General features: G+C 34.7%; 1 protein-coding gene across 1 annotated transcript in view; it reads left to right on the top strand.

The window, feature by feature from the left end:
- The window catches only part of Gint3 (GDI interacting protein 3), a 36,127-nt gene extending 14,448 nt beyond the window's left edge, over window positions 1-21,679 (top strand). The window contains exons 7-8 of the mRNA XM_069825973.1: window positions 293-422; window positions 5,999-21,679. Coding sequence (XP_069682074.1) covers window positions 293-422; window positions 5,999-6,271 — 403 coding nt within the window. The 3' untranslated portion in view covers window positions 6,272-21,679. The remainder of the gene's footprint in view (window positions 1-292; window positions 423-5,998) is intronic.

Genomic DNA, 21,679 nt, shown 5'->3' with positions numbered 1-21,679 from the left:
AAGTCTAGGTAGATAGTATCGTTCGTCATTTTTGTTCTTTCGTTGTCGAGCTACCAGATGAGGAATCTATTTACCGCACCGTTAAACATTATCGTGTTGTAGCTTCTACGATAATAAATCAAATGCAAATAATTGAGCAGCAAATAATGTCATCGTGTGCTTTCTGCAAATGTCAACGAAAGAACAAAAATGGTGGGTCATTATATTAAGTATTTATCGAGCCTTAGTTTCTATTTGCCTTTACTATTAAAAAACGTGAGAATGTTTGAGTAATGTGTTTTGCTTTTCATAGAGCCGAACTGATTGAAAGAAGTTTGATGCTAAGAACAAAAGCCATGAGGGAGAAAGAAGAACAACGAGAGATGCGCAGATACAGATATGCCCTTATGAGGATTAGAATGCCAGATGGAATTTTATTGCAGGTGAGGTTAATTTTCATTTTTAGATGGATTATCCATAAAAATTGTATATTTAAGCAACATTTCAAGTTCAGGTTCATTCTTTGTGTTATTGCGAATGTTGGCTAGTATACTTTTAACTGTACTTACGTGAGCTGTTCAGTGAAGATTTTGGCCATTGTTTTTATTGATGCTTTTCACGAAACAGTGGAAAAACTGTTCATTTGTGAACTTTGAATCATATTTAAACCATTTAAATTTTAGGAATATGTTTGTGACAAGTGAACCATTTGAAAGATTCAGTTTAGAGATGGGATAAACTTTATTTCTTTGTGATGGTTAAAAGTAGCAGTTAACAAATCACTTCTGTCATTAAAATAGATTATACCATAAAATAATGTTGAGGTACAATAACTGGGATTAAACTGTTTAAATTAAGATTTATTTAACGATGCTCGCAACTTCAGAGGTTATATCAGCGTCGCCAGTGTGCCGGAATTTTGTCCTGAAGGAGTTCTTTTACATGCCAGTAAATCTATTGACATGAGCCCGTCTCATTTAAGCACACTTAAATGACATCAACCTGGGCTGGGATCAGCCGCAACCTTGAGCACAGAAGGCCAGCACTATACCAAGGCCGACGACTAGATTGTTAAAGGAAACAGTTCACTATAACTGTACACATGCTCTTATGTTTTCTTCTATGTTTCTGATCATTAAGGATAGAACTACAGAGAAGTTTATTTTCTTAAAGATAAACATCAGGCATTTCATTTTGTGGGAACATCGATGAACAATGCATGAAATTATTGAAAGTACCAATTACAGTAGTAATATTTTGTATTTACGTGTTTATTTATATCTATGTAATTCTAAAATTATCTATGGCATTTTAATGTTAAATCTATAGTCGCGTTGCTGTTATTTCCAGCATGACTCCTCCTCTTTGCTTACGCCCTAGGAAGTGAAGGCTCTATAAAGTCTACTAGGTGGTATCATTTGCCATTTTTGTTCTTTTGTTCCTGAGCTACCAGATGAGGAATCTATTTGCCACACTGTTAAACATTATCATGTTGTAGCTCCTATGATAATAAATCAAACGCACTGTAATTGAGCAGCAAATAACATCCTCATGTGCTTTCTGCAAATGCCAACAAAAGAACAAAAATGGCGGACGATTATATTAAGTATGTATGGAGCCTTAGGAAGTGCATAACATCAGCAGCGAATAACAAGATGCACACATTTAAATGTAGCCGACCTGCAACGTGATTGGCTACTGAAAATAAGAGCCACGGGACTATAAATGTGACAATGAACATCTTGTTAAATTACATGAATGCTCTTTTATTCATATTTTATTTACATCTATATTCTGTTTAGTCTTAGTTAAATTTATGTTTGAGGAAATATCTTTTGTTCCTTTGTGATTTTAATACATATGAATTTCGGAATAGAAATTGGCCATGTTAACATACAGTAGTGTGCAAATTAATCCGAACACGATATATTTTTACATTTTCTGTCATTGTTGGCCTCACAGCTGCTCATACTGCTTTAATTGACATCTGTAGTACGTGTAATTCCATTGTTGAAGGTCTGTCGTTATTATTTTTTTTATAATATGTGACATTTTGCCTGTCGTTTTGTACTTATAAGCATTTTAGTTGTGTTGAAGACTTAATACTGCAATCCTGTGTACATTCTGTCGTCTTCACAAATGGATACAACTCCACGAAAAAGGTCTAAAATTATAACATTAGCAGAGCATTCTTCTATGACACAGAGGCAAATTGCTGCAGAATGTCACATCGATTTGGCTACTGTTAATTCGATCATAAAACGATACAGGGAGACTGGATCCATCACACCCCAGAATAAAGGAAACTGTGGCTGGAAAAGGAAGACTTCACCTGCAGATGATCGTTTAATTGTCAGGAAAAGTAAATTAAATCCTACACTAACTGCTGTCGACTTAACCCGCGAGTTAATGGCTACCACTGGGGCGAATATTCACGTCACAACAGTGCGGCGTAGGCTTTTGGAAGCTGGACGAAGGGCTCGTAAGCCTATTAAGAAGCAACTGCTAACCCCTATTATGTGCAAAAAACGCTTAATGTGGGCAAAATTACATCAACACTGGACAGTGAATGACTGGAAGAATGTACTTTTTCCAATGAGTCTCATTTCGAGGTCTACGGCCACCGTGTTTCTTACGTACGGAAAGGATCCGAAAAAGTAACAGCAGCTCATCTCCAACAAGCACCCAAATACCCCCCTAAAGTAATGTTTTGGGGTTGTTTTACACATGAAGGGCCTGGAGCATTAATACCTATCAAGGGAATGATGAATTCTGACAAATATATTCACTTATTGGAAACCAGAATCGTACCCCAGCTGCAAAAATCATTTCCGGATGGCAGAGGTGTGTTCCAACAAGACCTGGCACCATGCCATACGTCTCGAAAAACTACAGAATTCTTCAACAAGAAGAATATTCAGGTACTCCCCTGGCCAGGCAACTCATCCGACATCAACCCCATTGAGAACTTGTGGTCAATTTGCAAAAGAAGAATGCAAAAAATGGATTGTTCTACAAAGGAGAAGATGATTTCTGCCCTCATTGGTGTATGGTTTCGCGATGAAGAAATGAAGAATATTTGTGGGAAATTAGTGGAATCCATGCCAAATCGTCTCAGAGCTGTTATTAGGAACAAGGGAGGCCACATAGATTACTGAGGTATGTCTTAGATCCTTTTTTTTATCCTGTTTGAGTGTTTTTGCATAAGTAATTATGTTGTTCGGATTAATTTGCACGCTACTGTATTAATAACTGATCTTATATGATACAACAATTACTTAAAATTATAGTTACCAGTTTATGGATTCATTAAACTCTTGTTAACAGGCATGGGATCAGCTGTACTCCTGCAGTGCATAAATTTACTTTATAATCTTCTGTAGAACTCTCAGTAGCATGTATTACAGTAGATGCTTTATGTTAGATTGTTAGTTTAAAATAATTATGATATTTGTCATTGTACAACATGTGTCGATAAATGTCTTTTTTTCTGGTGCGAACATAGGACTAACAGCAGTTGGGGCACAGAAGGATTTTGCAATATGTTTGTTGACACACGAAGTCTTCTTGTATAGAATGAGTACTGGTACCATATTCAGAAAGAAAGTATAAAATGTGAGTAATTAATTTTTGATGTGAATACGTCTATTCTTTCGGTCTGAGATGTGGATGGCAGTATGAAAAGACACACAACACTTTTTGATGTGCTGTGGTCAACCACCTGTATCTCAAACTATACAACCTAGAGATACAGTAAGTGACATATACTGTTAGTGACTGGTAAATCCGACCCTAGAACTTGGAGAAGTTAGGGGTGAAAATTGCTCCCCACCCACCACACTCTTCAGTAGCGAGAGTTTGTCAGTCAGTTTATGGTTGTCAGGTGGTCAGGTCCTCAGTCTTGCCTGCCTGTGTGTTGTACGTGTTGAAAACATTTGGTCTGGTGATCTTTCGCTTTCGCGTTCTGTAATATATTACTAGCTCTTTAGTTTTTGTTATAACTATTTAGTTTAGTTATTGTGTTGTTCTTTAGGCTATAATTGTTTCAAGTTTTTAGTTATAATAAATGTTGCCTTGGACTTACTCATTCGGTGTTAACATCCGACTCCCTCTGCCTAGTTTGAAAGCGGGAACCTGATTTCAATGCCAAGCCTGATTTGATAATTACTGATGATGGCGCATAATGAACTTCTTCGTTACTTTAGCCCTTTGTCCATTTCTTAATGATTCGAGGGAGTCTTGCTATTCTTCGGCAGGCCTTCGTACACAACTTCTTTCTTTGTCTTGTTTTATCTCCGCCTTAACCAACTCGACAAGCCAACGAGATGTAGGAGATGACATATCTCTCACAATACAGGACCATCGTGGAGACGTTATAAGACAAGTACAAGACCTACCGAGTCCTATGGAATAGAGATAAATTTCACCCCACGTCAGGAATGGAACCACGGACTACCTAGTTGGGAAGCACACGTTATCATAACTGCGGACCCTACACTTCATTCTTGTGAAAATTTATTGCTAGCTACTTTCACAACGCGATTTCTTAAAAGTATTATTTTATTCTATTTTTACAGCAAAGTACTGGCTAGCACTTTCTCTTAATTTGCAGTTAGCTTATCGAAACAATTTTGAAATTACTGAAGAGTGTGATTAACTCGCAATTTAGTAAAGGAGTATGTTAATTCATTTACAGCTGTTGAAAGGACTGCGACTGGATTGGCATAACGTTTTCCCGTTACTAATTAAACTACATAATATTGAACTAGTATTTACTATTTAGCTGTAGTTATAGTCATTTTCAGAATACCCTCAGATCGCTTTAATGTGTATTTGCTATTTGATATATTACATTTAGGACACTGCAGTCCAAGTTTCCAATAATGTTTTAATTACCATCCGTCACATATGTTTGATGAAACAGTTAATTTCGGCGAACTAATGTACATAGTAATTTACCAAGTGTCTTAGAAATCTTTTCAAACTTATTTTACTTCTGATTTTGTTGTCAGAAATATGCAATGTGAATTCGTCCCTTTCTTGCAACATGTCATATTGGTTAATGTTTGAATTTCGGCATTTCTCGTGTGATTTATCTAAGTGTATCCAACCATTCATATAGTGCTGTTTTTTTTAAACAGCACCCTTTCTTTGTAACAGAAAATAAGCAAGTAATATGTAATAGTAAATAAAATATTTGAACAGGTTAATGTGTTCAGTTAATGGGATGGCTGTTATCAAATATAGCTAAAATGGTTTCTGAGGCTAATATAATTGAAGCAACACCATTATGATTCACCGGTGAGTAAAATGTTTTCTTTATCAATAGTAGCAGTAGCAGGGGAGTCTCTTCTCTACCCTCTACCTCTGTCACGTGTTTGTTGACAGCATGCGGACTGTTAGAAGTGGAGTGGGTGAAATTCGTTACAGGGCCGGATTTACCAGTCACCAACAATACCTTCGTGTAGAGGACATAATTATGCACAAGATAACATCCGCTGATGATCGAGGTATCATTTGAAAGGAAATGAAAAGTTTTTTAAGGTATAATAGACTGCAAGCAAGCAAACGGTGCACATGTAACATGTAATTCGGCGACAATTTCAAAATGTCGTAGATTGTCGCTCAAAAAGCCAAAACGAAATTGATGAAAGGGCATCAAAATGATAAAGGACATCGAGATGAATCGATGGTGTGCCTAAAAGCAATGCTCAACATTGTAGAGAATATAGGGCACATCTTAAAGTTGAGTGTCAGAACAGATAAGATACGCATGGCACGAGCGAGTGCAGTGTTCTTGCATATGTTGTGTCTGATATCGACATTAAAAGGCGATGTGAAGTACAAGAGCTGACGATACAATTCGTGTGCCTAAAAGTAATGCGAAGCTCAAAATAAATCATAGCATTTTATTTTGCTAGACCACATAGATGTATTCACGTCTAAAACACTTGCTGCTGTATCTGATACTGTCTAACCCTAATTTTTTTGTATTATTTATATATGCTATTTTTTTCAGGGTACTTTCTCTGTATATGAGAAAGTCGATGCTGTAAACAAGTTTGTGAGAGAAAATCTGATAAATGAAAACCTGCCATTTGTACTTACCACACCAACAGGCCATCGCCTAAGTGAAGAAGATGTTGATAAAAGTCTTGCGGAGCTTCGTTTAGTTCCCGCAACAATTCTCACATTCTCTTGGGATCCTTCAGTTGTAGAGGAGTTGGGTGGTGGACAACAGCAAGCCATGTTTCTAAAACCTGAAGTTATGATACTTGTGCAGTCTTTGTAACTGCGTATTTCAACAAGAGATCACCTGTTACGGCTCTGCTACAGCATTCCTCTGTTTTTAGCAAGTTCTGAATTTAGCGTTTTCTTTTTAATACTGTAGTTTGTTGAAATGTGTTTGGCTTTGAGAATAAAGGCGATGGCAAATATTAGCCATCTTTTTATGCATTATAAAATTTAGCAGTATGTGAATATTCTGCAAATATTTATTTTCATTAAATGTTTATATAGCATGTAATATTACATTTACAAATTTACATCATCTTGCATCTTACAGTTAGCTTATATTATTATCTTTCCATCACTGATAAGATAAGACATTGCAGTATGATCTTGAAATTTAAAAATGAGCAGACATCATTGAAATTTCTGATAAAGCAGTCAAAGCTTGGAGACTGTGAACTGCTGCATGTTTGTTAGAAAAGTGAAGTTTCGAATCTTAGATTTTGGTATGTCTTGCTCTTTATTTTCTAAAGGTAGGGGCATTTTATATGTTAAACAGAGTGACCATGTCTCCCAGACGCCTTATTCTTTATTTTTAAGTCCATAGTTAATAATAGTTACATATAAGAATTTGGCTATATACAGTATACAAAAGATGAAACGAAAAAGAAAATAAATTATTGGCACTGTCTGCAGCCATTGTAATATTAGGTCTTGTGTAAGGCCCACACACAAAAAAGCTTCGAATGTAAGTCATTTTTATTTTGTATTATGAAATTTATGTCTTGTGTATAAAATGTCCAGTGGATTGATAGTAATACTTACACAGTCTTGTTCAAGTGAATATTATTCTATGATTCCAGTTTTTCAGTGTCGTATTGGCCTAAAGTATAAATACATCCTGCATTCTTTACTTCTCCTGTTTGCACGCATATTCTTTTCTGTCTCCACACTGAATATAAATAATAATTATTGGAATACATATCTATGAATTTAATGGCCAAAGTATTGCAGTATCTGTTGCGGTGAAGGAATATTTGCATAATATATTGTGTGTTATATTTGATGCTGCTAACAGAGGAAATTTAAATTTTTCTTTAGTATGGTGCTGGAGAAAATTTAAACACAGAATCTGAAAAATGCAGTAGTTTTTTTTAAATAATTGTAATTCCTGACTAAATCAATAGTGATCTACCAAATTGTTCATATAATATTAATTAAATAATATACAGACTGTTCCAGAATTCAGTACACAAACTGAGAATATTAGTTGGGTAGGCCAAGGCAAATATTTTTTGTCATACAGGATGACGTTGGTCATTAACCTGCTATGTGATGACCAATCATATTAATAAAAATGGTAAGAAAAATATTATAACGTCTTTGTTTCTTGAATTATAACAATTGTTCGACGTGTCTTCCATTTACCTGCAAAGCTCTCAGCAATGCACCATAGATTGTTTCACTTTTTTCTAACATCTCTGGAGTATCATGGATTGTTTGTGCTATTGCTATGATCCTATGACGAAATTCTCCTTGCTGTTGAATGCTGTGTGTAAACCATATTACTCATGTGGCCCCAGAAAAAGAAGTCCAAGTAGGTAAAGTCTGGTGATTTTGTTGGCCAAGCGATCAGTCCAGCATGATCAGTTCACTGGTTGAAGAAGGTGGCATCCAGAAAATGACAAACATTAATGCAACAATGCGCTGGACAACCATTGTGCTGGTACCACATGTGTGGTCTCACCATGAAAGAGAAGGATCATTTCCTGGAGAAAATGGAAGTATATTCGGAGGCACCGATTTTGGCAGATGACCTCAATGACATTTCCAGTAGGCGAGCCAGTGTTTTGTGAGAACTGCGAGAATGAATTGCGATAAGGCTGTCTGTCGTTGTTTATATGTTCACACTCGCCTCTCGTATCGTTATTATTAATTAATAAACACACCACGGTACAGTCCGACTCAAAGAATACCTTAAATACATGTAAATGACTTTTGTTCACAGTGATTTTACAATACGTCTCCTACATTTTCTAAATTAAAAGGAAAAAGCATTGCATTGCGCATATATGAAGAGTCCACTGCAAGAATGATGGATGTCATTTGGAATACATTTTGCAGGAGAAGCAATTGAAAGTTTGAAATGTTTAGCGCTGAAAGCTTAACTGTGATTTTCCGATCATTACTGGACAATGACTATCAGTGTTAATGCCATATAACTCTATATGTACATTCTATATGTCTTAAGCTATGCATTGACAGTCTTGGTTCATTTTCGACAAGAAAGTGACATCCATCATTCTTGCAGTGGACTCTTCATATATATAATCCTACCCTTACCAGATCAATATACAAGATTTGTCCAGCAATAATCTAGGGATCTTCTACTGGTGGTGCGACAATTCAAATTAATAAAATTACGATTCTTCTTATTAATCAAAATATAATTTGGTTAATTGGGTAAAATTGCATGCTGCGGAAGTTAGATTTATATAAAGGTATAATAAATAGGATTGTAAAGGATATTACAAGGGCAATAATTTCTTAACACGCACATTGTGAATAGAACAGAGAAGAAAGTATTTTAAAATATTCAAAATCGTACAAAATATCGAAGAAACTAATTTTCCCTGTACAAATTGCACCAATTGAAAAATATAATTACCATTCACAATAAATACTGTATGTTATGTATTCTAAAAAGTTGTTTATTAATCTAGAGGTATTGGCTGATGACTATACTAAATTCCAGCACAAAATTCACTCAGAATATGTAGAAAATACACTTTCGATTTTACTAAATGTATAGGCCTACTATCAAAAGGTGTTACATACCCCCTTAAATACTGTACATTTGTTACCTGTGTTTATGTATATTTGCGGTATCCGATGTTTCATTTTTTAAGATATAATTCATAGTACTGAAACTGCCATATTGAATTCGCACAAATTGTATTATTTGTAATTTTCGTCTCGAAAACTCCTAAGATATCTTATTTAATTTTTCACCCATTCTTGTCCCACTCCACCACTTTAGGGACAAAGTCGAACAAAATAATACCTTATTCGTATTCTGTGATCGCAAAGAACCCCAGATATCGACTTTCATCGAGATCGGATGACATGAGATTTCTTACTCCCTTCTGCCTTTTCATCAGTAGCTTAGGATATGGTATTTAAAAAATCTAAGAATGTTTAACCAATATTGTAGAAAGTAATCTTCATTTACAAGTTTACGTCTCTTAGTTAAATATACTTTAGTGAATTTTTAAAATCGTCAACTCCTTTCTCTCTCCTCTCTGCTTGGAAGTAAAAAAAAAAACATTTTAGAAACAATTCTGAGAGATGAGATGAATAGTCTAACCCAATTTTATGAGTGAATCTTTGTTTTAAATTTTAAGGCCGCATGTCTGCTGGTTAAAAGAATAAATCGGTATAATTATTTCGATTATTACTGCCTCCCATTTTCCATCTCTTAATGTTCGTATTTCGTAAAAGTCAGTCTTATCTATTGACTAAGGATTAACATATTCCCATATACATATATATTTCCACATATATAACAGATTATATTTCCATTTAGTACAATATTCTGGTCACGAGACATAATCATATACTTTGTCTTTTCGGGATTTACTTACAAACCTATCGCTTTATTTGCTTCAAGTAAAATTTCCGTGTTTTCCTTAATCGTTTGTGGAGTTTTTCCTAACATATTCACGTCATCCGCATAGACAAGAAGCTGATGTAACCCGTTCAATTCCAAACCCTCTCTGTTATCCTGAGCTTTCCTAATGGCATATTCTAGAGTGAAGTTAAAACGTAAAGGTGGTAATGCATCTCCTTGCTTTAGCCCACAGTGAATTGAAAAAGCATCAGATAGAAACTGGCGTATACGGACTCTGCTGTAAGTTTCATTGAGACACATTTTAATTAATCGAACTAGTTACTTGGGAATACTGGAGACACATATAGACTACTGTAATATTTGTTTAGTTTTTGGAGGTGACTGTCCAGAGTCTAATAGAACACTCGGGCGTGCGTGTTTACTCTTATGTCCTACCCATTCCAGCTGCGACAGAGATAACCGATCTTGCAGCAGTGAGGAACTCTCTCTCTCGAGTTCACATTAACAAAATCTATCTGCCAAAATCCGTGGCGTGAACTATAAAAGTCATGTTACAGGTGTAGTAGTAGGAAAATGAGACCAATCACTAGGGACCCTTAAATTTCTTAAATAAAATCAGCTAAATTTCTTGAATGACAAAGGTAAAAATTCTTGAGTAAATAATTAAATTCTTGGGTGAAAAAGGAAAATTCTTGGGTTCTGTCATCATCTATACTTGAATTAAAACAACCTCGAACATTGTTTTCTGACGCTTGCACATCTTTGTTGCCTCCACATGGCCTATGCTTGCAATGTGCTTTTTCACACCATTCGAAGTTTCTCATGCAACTTACTTATTGCAGAAACTGCACAGCATTATATTATCTCTAGACTTCTTCATTCCATCTTGGAGAATTGTTTGATCCATTCATCTAAACTGACTTTTGGTGGCATAATGAATGTTTTTCAAACAAATGTACATTAATCTTCTCCTTATACTGCTGGAACAGAACTGGAATGTGTGGAGATAATGGGCGCACGAGGTGAGATATAATTTTGTGCATTCAGATATTCTCGTATATTTTCGTTACACTATCATGAAAATAGCACTCACATTCAGGTGTTCACAGATATTGTCATTTAATCACCAAGGGTACAGTCAGCACTAATTTGCTTGGGTTAGTGTGGCCTTTTATCCATAATGGCGTGATACTTTGTTTATAGTGTGAACATATTTATTTTGGTAACATATTTGTTTTGGTACTTTGTTAATACATTGCTGAATATGGGAGGGAAGAAAAAAAGTGCGGGGGGGGGGGTAATGGCTTAATTTACGATTTTTCGCTAGATACTATTAAATTTCTCGAGTAAAAATAGAGATTTGCTGATAGAGGCAAATTTAATAAAATTCGCGGGTACTTGATGTGTCAAAATACACGTAAATATGTTACAAATTAACTAAAAACACGTTTCCCATCATTTTGTAATGATTTTAAATTTTCGCGAGTCGCGAAATTTGAGTGTCTCTACCAATCACTGATACAGACACAAGCTTACCAACTGACTGACAACTGCCACAGAGTCAAGCAGAAGTATTGGTTTCTTGCTTTCGGGTACTTTGCTGACAGTTTGAACATCATGTAACAGATACGATGAAAGAGTAATGGAACAGAGAAAAACTCTCTCCGACGCTGGGATTTGAACCAGGGTTTTCAGCTCTACGTGCTGATGCTTTATCCACTAAGCCACACTGGATACCCACCCCGGCGCCGGACAGAATTGTCTCAGATTAAGTACCAACTCTTGGGTTCCCTCTAGTGGCCGTACTCTGCACTACGTCATAGATGTCTATGAACGTAGGACTGAAGTCCACACATCATATGATGATGCAGAATATCTGCATGGAAATATCATATGTACTTCGGTACATTAAAAATAATATACAGTATATCATGTAACAGGATAACAGTGCATCTCTGATTCTATGTTGCTTGATGAAAATGTTTGCCTTGACCTCCCCAATTATCCTTCTCAGTTTGTGTTCTGAATTCTGGAACACTTTGTATAATAAGATTATTGGTATGAAACCCACATTACGTGAAAATATGTCTTCCATGTGGCAAGACTTGTAAAAACTTACTGCTACAACTAAATAACATTATTTAGCGACAAAATTTATTCCTGTCAGACAAAGGGTAAAAAAATATATAACTTTACATACAAAGATGTGTGACTAAAATAAATTCACATTTTTCATTGGAACATAAGATTAACAAAATGTGCCCAACAGTGCACATCATTACATATGGCAGCAGTTACTTCAGTTATCAAGAATTATAATTATGTCTATAGCCCTTAATCATTATTCTGAGCCTGAACTAAAAGAAACTATATTGTGAATTTAATCCAGCTGTTTTCATTGTATTTGTTTAATTATATACAGACGTACATAATTGTCATTTTGGAAATATAGAACTTTACAATGGTGGAATATAATGCCAATGTTGTATTAACATGTTGTTATAAAGAATGTCCAGACTTTACTCCATAGTGTGATTGATAAATTAAGAAATACATTGTAGATTGACAAAAACTTAAATAAAGGTGTTTATTATGATATTTTAATCACTCCCAATTTTTTTTTTGTCTTGAAGTGGACATTTTTTTATCAATATGAATATGAAATTACATTTCTGTAGCAAAAAAGAATAGAGGAGTTCAGGATGGAAAAGGTGGTTTTTCTTCTATGCCCACAGATTGTGTAAAGTAGCCCTGACTTTAGAGAAGAATTTTGAAATAAACCTCATTAATCATTTGCCAGTATGATTTCCAAATTTGTTCTTATTTCGTAGTGACTTCAAACCAAATATCTTATTGTTAATAAGTTCAGAATATGTAACATTATAGCGACAGTTGAAAAAAAAATACAGTAATATATGAGGATAACTTGAACGAGAAAATTTGCTTTCACAAAGATTGATTACTACGTTTCATTGCTCAGTCACAAACCATATTGTGCCAAATTTTTTATATAAGCAAAAATGACTGGAGATGATCATAGTTCGCCATTATAGATCAACTTTCTATAAGCTGCGTTATTTGTATTGTAGGAATTTTAACGAATTTGATTTGTGACATTTCATGCAGTCACCTTTTTCGTCTGTAGTGAGTAAAATATATGAAATCAGTGAAAATTCAATACTTCTGTGATATCTAATTCAGAGTGGTCTATTAATGATTTTATTCTCTTTGCTTAATTATTGCTTCCTTCCTTTCTTTTATACATTTTTTCTTTCTGCATACAAGTTTGCCCATTTTTCCTTGCCTTATTTTCTTCCCCCCTTTTCTTGCTATTTCCTTCTGGTTTTCTTTTCACTCTTCCTTCGTATTTCTATTTTTAGGTTGGTATGAACACAATTTTGGAAAGGATATAGGAGACAATCTGACAATCTTCGTCTCCATTTGTCAGCTGGTATATCAGAAAGGCTCTTAAATGCATATACCACTAATATGTTTGACTTCTTTTCCTTTTTGCATCATAATATGAGATATTTGAACTGAAGTTACAGTAGATTACAGAAGTGAATCTGTGAAATGTGGTCATGATATTGTAATTTTTAAAGTTAATATCAGACCAGACATTACTGTATTATTCACTTTCGTGTTTGAAGATTTGAAAGTAAAATCAGCCATTCTTTGTAATGGATGCAACAGTTACACATCTTTCCATCATACACTGTCATAAATGTAAAAATGTCAAACAATTTTTTAAAGCAGAAACTTGATTTAAGGGTTCTTTTGTATGCCTACCACTTCTCATTATAAAATTCCTTTATGCGAGGAAAAAATTTTAGTAAAAAAGAAAATACACATATTAAAGATGTGCCACCTCGAATGCTGGAATAATTGATAGAATACGTAACGATATATAGGCCGGAACTAATTTATATATCGATTGCGTTGCATTTAAGACGGTCGATAGTTAGCAGCAGTTGTATAAACAGATGATAATTTGTAACAATGAATACACTGACAATAAGACAAGACCTTTATTGTTATTGTTAACACTCTCATTCACTGTCAGGTTCAGCATCACTGCTATCATTTGTCACAGATTTACATTCTGCTATGCGTGTATTAACCGGGAATTTTTTTTACGCGAAAAATTAAAGTGCATCCATTATGCGGGGGCATTCATTACATGGATAAATATGGTAGGTCAGTTTGGAAGCAATAAACAGAATACTTAAAACAGTTTGGAATAAATTTAATATTTTTCACTGCATGTAATGAATGATTTATAACATTATGGAATATATGTTTATGTCCCTTCGATAGAAGATGAACAATAATGCTGAAATTACATTCAGTTAAAATCTTAAAAAAATTGGCTTAGGGCACTTTGGAATCCACCTCTTCAATTTCGTATGCCCTTGATATAGATTATTCCTGTTGTTTTCCACATTTTATTCTTGAAAATGTTTAAGAAAGGTCATAATTATGATTGTCCACATTCTTCACAGTATTGTATGGCAGATGGTAGTTGCAGACAAAGCATAGTAATTAATTATTGTTAAATTTTACAAAATATGTGACAAAGATTAATGAGGTTTAAAGTCTTTATTTCTGTCTTACTCTTTATTAACAAGTCAATTTAAAACACTTGCATTGAAGACTCAGGTTTGCCTGTTCAATCACAGAAGATTTAATTTATAAATGTTATATATATTAGCTATATTGAAACGTGTAGAAGATTCTGCTACGTGGAGTGATTATTTATTGATTAAATTGATAAATATAAACCGTGACTGATAGAAGTATGTTTGCTGTAACTGGTTGTGAAAATTTTATTACTTTGAACTAAGAATGCGGTTGGAGAGTGGAAATTTACCTATCTAAAAATCTGTGATGTGATGTTATATATCTGATTCCTGAAGTTGGTACCACAGGGCACATAAAGTGAATGTTGAAGATTAGTCTAATGTGTTTATTTACATTATGTTAATAATTAAATGAATTATTCTCAGATTTCCATTCAATAGGACCCATAATGTTACTGTTCCAAAAAAACGAACAGAAAAGTTGGATCAGAACAGGTCTATCCTAACTTGTGAAGGAAGATGATTGTTAATATGTTGTTGTTGTTAACTAATGCTGAGTTCTTGGCATAAAGCCATGAACTCTTGCTCCTCAGTATTTCTCACACAGTAGCAAGCAATATAACCATTTTAACATAGGTACCGTATTTTTACATTATGACAGTCCTGTCACCTACATGCAACCCCCAAACTGCTTGGAGGACCACACCCGCCGTTGGTTAGTGCGTCATAATTATGACCTAGTCAGGAGGATGTCTGACACTTCATCGATCAGATCCCCTCTTCACCAATTAATTTTGTTACATATACAAATCAACACAATAGCTTGGATTGTAAGGAACATTAGAGAACTGACTTGCATCACTATTATATTCTTAGAAGATTATTGTCATTTCTTGTATTAATTGCAGAATGATATTTCTGATATATCATATATTGTTTTTTTTCTTTTTGTACTTATTAGTGCTACAAATTATGGACTTTATATATGTATTATTAAATATAGAATTCTTACTGTGTGGAGGCATGGAAGTGCGAAAATTGAGGACAAAAGAACAAAATAGTCTGAAATGGATTATACAGAGCGATCCAAAAGTCGCGCACATTAAAATTATAGTGTCTGTATTGAGTAGTGCATTTGGAAATTGCTATTGGCTACCACTAGATGGCATCATGGGTATTAACAGCAACAAACCTAGATGTCATTGTGATGTGTATGTATACACTGATCCTTGCAGTAGTCCTTTGTTTATTGCTCGGCAAACATGTCGTTTTCCCAAGAGCAACGAGTTTTCATTGTTGAACATTATTTTTCCAGTCGTTTTTATGCACATGTTGTAGACGAATTTCGTAGGAATTATCCGGATGTGGCAGTGCCTAACAATTCGACCATAACGAGATTAATCGCTGTTTTAGGGAATATGGATCAGCACTTCTTGACAATGATTAACGTGATTGTTGATTCCAGCAGGACAGTGCCACATGTCACACATCTAGTGAAACCATGCAATTTTTGCGCGAGTTTTTTGGTGAGTGTATCATTTCTCAAGGAGTATTAGCCTCCATGTTCCCTCGATTTGACGTCCCCAGATTTCTTCCTGTGGGGTTAACTTAAAGGAAGGGTATACAAAAATAGGCCGCACACTCTGGAGGAACTAAAGAGGAACATAACAACAGAGATTAACAACATCAATGTATGTGTGCTCAAAAAAGTGGCCGCAAACATGGTAAAAAGAGTTTCTACATGCATTACTGAACAGAGCTGCCATTTTCAGAATATGTTATGAAAAATGATATAACTCATGTGAAAACTGATGTAAATAAACGTGATAAATTCATCTATATAAATATATGTGAGCGTATTATTAAGATGTGCGCGACTTTTGGATCGCTCTGTATATAAACTATAGAATTTGTAATGATATTAGTGGAATATAGTAACTTTTTCTCACATCTCAACCTGAGGACATTTTTGGAAAAACGAATTTATTAAATAGAGAATGAAAACTTATTTGCTCACATAAATGATGGATCAGTGCAAATGTACTGGTAATATAAAAATGTTGGTACATGTGTCCTTAATAATATTATAAAAGCATTTGTATCGGTATTGTGTAGTAAGTTTAAGATGATAGATGTACGTGAAAAAATACAATTGGGTACATTGACAAATATATTTTGTTTTGAATTGAAGTAGTATTAATTGAAGACAGATTGCTTTAATATGTGCCCTGAGGTACGAACATATACTTTTTAAAATAATTACACAGAAATAGAGATGGATAAATTGTAACTTGTGGACTAGATGCTTATAGAAATCGTTGACTTTTTATAGATTTACTTTTATTGTTGGGAGTTGTGTTTGTTCTATAAGTAGAAGTATTGGCTCTAGACTTGGATGGAGATTCGATTTGGAATAAAGGCAGGAATTTTTATTTTCGTCGTAACTTCCAGAAATCATCTATAAATTTAAATCAGGAGTAAAGCCTGTAAAAGTGTTGTGCTAGCAACTCATTTCTTTCCTCTAACAAGGTTATAAAAATATAATAATAGCTTTGCCTCCCAACTGCATGCACCTTCATAACTTCTAAACAGGAGACTTTTATATTTTCATGCCTGGAAGAATTTATATGTCTATATGACATGCAGTGAGGTATATATGAAAATGTTTCTAAATTTGCTGGTATCTTGTAGAGAGCCTACTTTGAGTGATTTAAAAATTAATTCAGACTACAGTGCGTCTGGGCCATATGTCCACAATGATTAACTGGCCAAGTGCCTGGTGGGAGGCTGTGCTTCTGCCGCTGAGATGGTACTCACCCTGCTCACAGAAGATGCTGTATGTGATGTCCATTTTCGTGTATGCATATTTAACACCTTCTCAAGAAATTATCATTCAAGTTCTTCATTATTTGTTCGCGTAGGCTTCCATGGCTGGTGTACATGGTGTGTGGATAAGTTTCAGGGCTTCTACCGCGTTGTCTTGGTGTTAGTGGTTGACGTTTCGACCTCTGTGTTGTGGTCATCTTCAGAGCAGTTGTTGGATAAGGAAATAGTCTGCGAGCTCGTATATATATAGTAGTCTTGATGGGGGCAGTACTTGCTGTGATAGGTCGTAGGTTCTCCTTCTGGCATCTGATTGGTCCTACGTTGTCCAATCCGGTTGAGGTCTGTATGAAGGGGAGTATTCATATTAAATACTGGCCCTCATAAAGTCCGAAAGAGTGACCTTGATACCGTGTCCGATGTCTGGATGAAGGGGGGGGCGCCGTGTACATGTGCAGACCTGCCCTGAAGATGACCACAACACAGCGGTCGAAACGTCAGCCACTAACACCAAGACAACGCGGTAGAAGCCCTGAAGCTTATCTACACTCCATCTTCATTATTTACTTTTTCTGCGGTTTTAATCTTGGGGCTGTAATTCATGACATGGTTGAATTCTGTATGGTTTTAATTTCAATAATTTTGTTGCCACTCCCGCAGATGTTTTAGAAATCCCTCTCTGCTGTGCTAAACGTCTCGGAGACTTATATGGGCTACACTCTAAAGCTGCACCATTTTCATCCAGTTTTTCCTCCATAAGAACATGGCACTTTTTTCGTCTTTTTCTTTCATTTACAGAACTTGTTTCATTGAATTTGTTAAATAATCTTAATATTGGTTTTTTTTTTTTTTAAGAGGATACTGGCCTGTCAGGAAATTTATGTCTGAATTTTCGTCTCGTTTAAGCACACAATTTTCTATTCTTTATGTACGTGTTATATATGTAAATACATTCTCTTTATGAATATCTGTTTACCATGGCGAAACTATCTGTTCTCTACCCCAGCCAAACAAATACTGCCAGAGGCCAAGTTACAGATAAACTGTTTTATTTATAGACGTCATAGTGTTGATATGAATGGGAATGGCATTGACTCCAGCTCCAGCATGTCGTCTTAGTGGCAAAAGCGCAGCCTCCCTCTGGACACATGCCGGTCAATCATCGCGGACATACAGCCCAGATGCACTGTATAAACGCCAAAGTATTAGTTCCACACAAGCAGTTTTCAAAAGTTTTGACTTTGCTTCTTAGTTTCCAATTTTGTTGATGTAATGAGAATTATCATTCAGGTAAGTTCTGTTTGAGACTATTATTGGCTGTTCCAACAAAAGTCCATCAGTGAGAGAAATGAATAACCTTTGCTGCGGACTTCCTGTTCATTCAAGTTTTGTTTCAGTCGGATAAGTCCACAAGATATGTTTACTCATCTCTTTTAAAATCTATCATTATCTGTTGTAACAGCAACTTTGAATATATTACTGTGGGTAGAGGTGTTGGTTCTTTGTCACTTCTGTTATTTCCATAAAATGCTTAGACAGTGCTATTTTCATGAATGCATGTGTAATCATATCAGTTCTTCGGCGGTATTTTAATAAAATAAATATTTGATAGCTAAATACATAACTGAAATGATATACAAACTGAAATTAAACGAATTACTTTCGGAAATTTGTGTTAGCACAACACCATCTTCTACAAACTTATTTTCTGGCATTTCAGTTTCAAACCATTTAGTTGTTTAGTAATGCAAGTAGCCATAGACTTCATTTTTTTTTTGTCTTCGACTAATGTTTTTGAATATGCTAAATGTCTTTCATATGATATGATATGATATGATATGATATGATATGATATGATATATTTGGTCACAGCACTTCTTTACATATAATGGTGTACCTCACATTTCTGTATCCAGTGCCACCGTTAACATATTACAGTAACACATTATTTGCAGTATGCGTCTACACAAATACTCCCAATTACACTATGTACCTTTTTTTATTACTTGTTCAATCTCCCTCCCCTTCAGTATTTCTCCTGCACTTCATTTGCTATTCTCTATTTGATCATTAATCGTAATATATCTAAAATTATATACGCCTTTCAACCCCCCTTTTCCTCTAACTACTATTCACTAAAATTTCAATTTCACTTATTCTCTATAAATTATCATATTGAATTATTTGCCCTATTTGTTCTTTGACCTTTTCTCCTATCTTTCTCTTATATTCATTTACTGTCCCAACGTTCAAATGTTAGTACTAATTTTATGCTGTCACTTGTTCATTTCTCTTAACCCTTTTTCACTATTTTCACTCATTCCTATTTGCGCTCACTTTCACTTTCTCACTATTCCACTTACACGTAATCCTTTCACACTACTCTCACTTCCTATAAATACTTACATTTATCTCTACACATCAGCTTATACACATTCTCTCTCCCCTATACTTCTCTATCATTTACAATTTCCCTTTACTAGCACTTTTTGATCACATCCCCACATTTTTTAATCATATCTAATACCTCTGCTATATCCTCAGCTGTCGCAGGTTCTGACCTTTCTTTACTGTTCGTCTCTGCTTTATTTCTACCTCTGTCTTTCTTTCTATTTCTTTCTTCTTCTTCTTCTTCTTCTTCTTCTATTCCTCTTTTGTTTTCCCCCCACGCTTTCACTTTCACATCCTAGATTTCCACTTACACTTGCACCCTTAAACTTTTCACTACTTTCTTCCCTACCACTTCCTGACTCTTGGTTTCTCTTTTTATCCCCACTCGCCTTTTTTCTAGCACCTGTGTTAAATGTCTTTCATAAGCAAATTGACACCTCGCCAACTCACATGAGAGAAGTCAGATGTAACTTAGTTGATTTTAGAAAATTCTGTTAATAGTAGCAAAGTTTGGTTAAACTCAATTCATATTTCATATTTTTATTTCATGTGAAAATTGTGTTGTATGTAATAACATTACTGCTAAATAGACTGAAATCACGAATATTATTTCAAAGTTTTCATGACGAAACATTAAATTCCAAGCAACGAACATTTTTGATATGCATTTTTAGTTAGGTTAGGATGGATTTAACTGCCACAGACAGGATGAGTACACCCTATCTATCCAATTAGATAATGTAGTAGACTGTATGAAATTATCCAATGAAAGAAAGGGAAATGGAAGGAGAAATAATTAAAAGGTATATAATTGTGCATCCTTGCAAGGGAATTCAGGGCTGAGAGGAAGTGTTTGTGTGAGCTCGAAGCCTGTTGACTACTTCTCTCATTCCATTTTTCACTATTCTGTTGAAATAATTTAAAAGAATTTTGAAGGGGAAAAGCCGAAAATGGAATGGATGAATGAAAGAAAGGGAAGTTGAAGGACTAATGTTTAAAATGTACATGAAAACGCAAATTTGCAAAGTAATCTTTTTCGTTTTCAGTTAGTTATTGCAAATATTATTTTGAAAATGGCTATATTACAGCTTCAATTTTCATATCTAATGTGTTCTTTCTTTAATTTGTTAATCCCTTTATAACCTTTGGAAATGTAAATACTGCATGTGGGTAACCTCGCATTTCTAGTCTTCATGGTAGGTGTTGACTACATGGTTTACAATACCTGTCTTCAGTAACGAATTTCTATTGCATATCTTAGAAATTAACTTTATGGTTGGCGTGTAAGATGTTTACATAATCAAAAATGCATACGTGGTTCCATGCAAGAAGGACTTAAAACCAACTTGGAGGGGTGTTCTCTTTTGTTAAATTGTTTCAAAGAAATGTATTACAATAATTAGTATGGACCAATTTTATATAATGTTATACATAACATTTCGAGTCGAGAGTTCATTTATCTGAAGTTTGTACATTTTCTATTCAATTCAATATGTGCATGAGGTATGACTTACTCTATGCATCACATTTATATAGAGTGTCTCAGAAATAGCCGACAAAATTTTCTCGAATGTTCTTTAATTAAAAAAAAACCACAAGCAAAAAGTTTCAATCTTCTAACTCAAATATCAAATAAACATGATTTATGATTAGGCATACATATATATTGGACATTTATTAACTACCTGCCATCGAACTATCAACTTCTAACTTGCTGCGGAATGAAAGACAAAGTGCTGTTTATAACAGATGTGATGTACTGTATGATATATTATTGTTACATGTAAATATAAAGTCTATTACACATAGTCAATACAGTAGATCTATAGTTGTATGCTAGTAAGCGGCATGAGTCTAGTCGATATGTATGTAGATGATTTACTGCAGGACCTCATGGATATCCAGGTGATGGAATCAGACAAGGAAACCATTTCTTATGAATATGTATAAATATAGCCATGTAAATTATTGTATCTCACACATCATGCTTCTTGTACACATATACTTGCAGTGCCTGATATTAAAATGGTGTCATTATAAAAGA

The sequence above is a fragment of the Periplaneta americana genome, chromosome 5 (genome assembly GCF_040183065.1).
Source record: "Periplaneta americana isolate PAMFEO1 chromosome 5, P.americana_PAMFEO1_priV1, whole genome shotgun sequence".
NCBI classification, from domain to species: domain Eukaryota; kingdom Metazoa; phylum Arthropoda; class Insecta; order Blattodea; family Blattidae; genus Periplaneta; species Periplaneta americana.
This window is presented reverse-complemented; position numbering and strand designations above follow the sequence as displayed.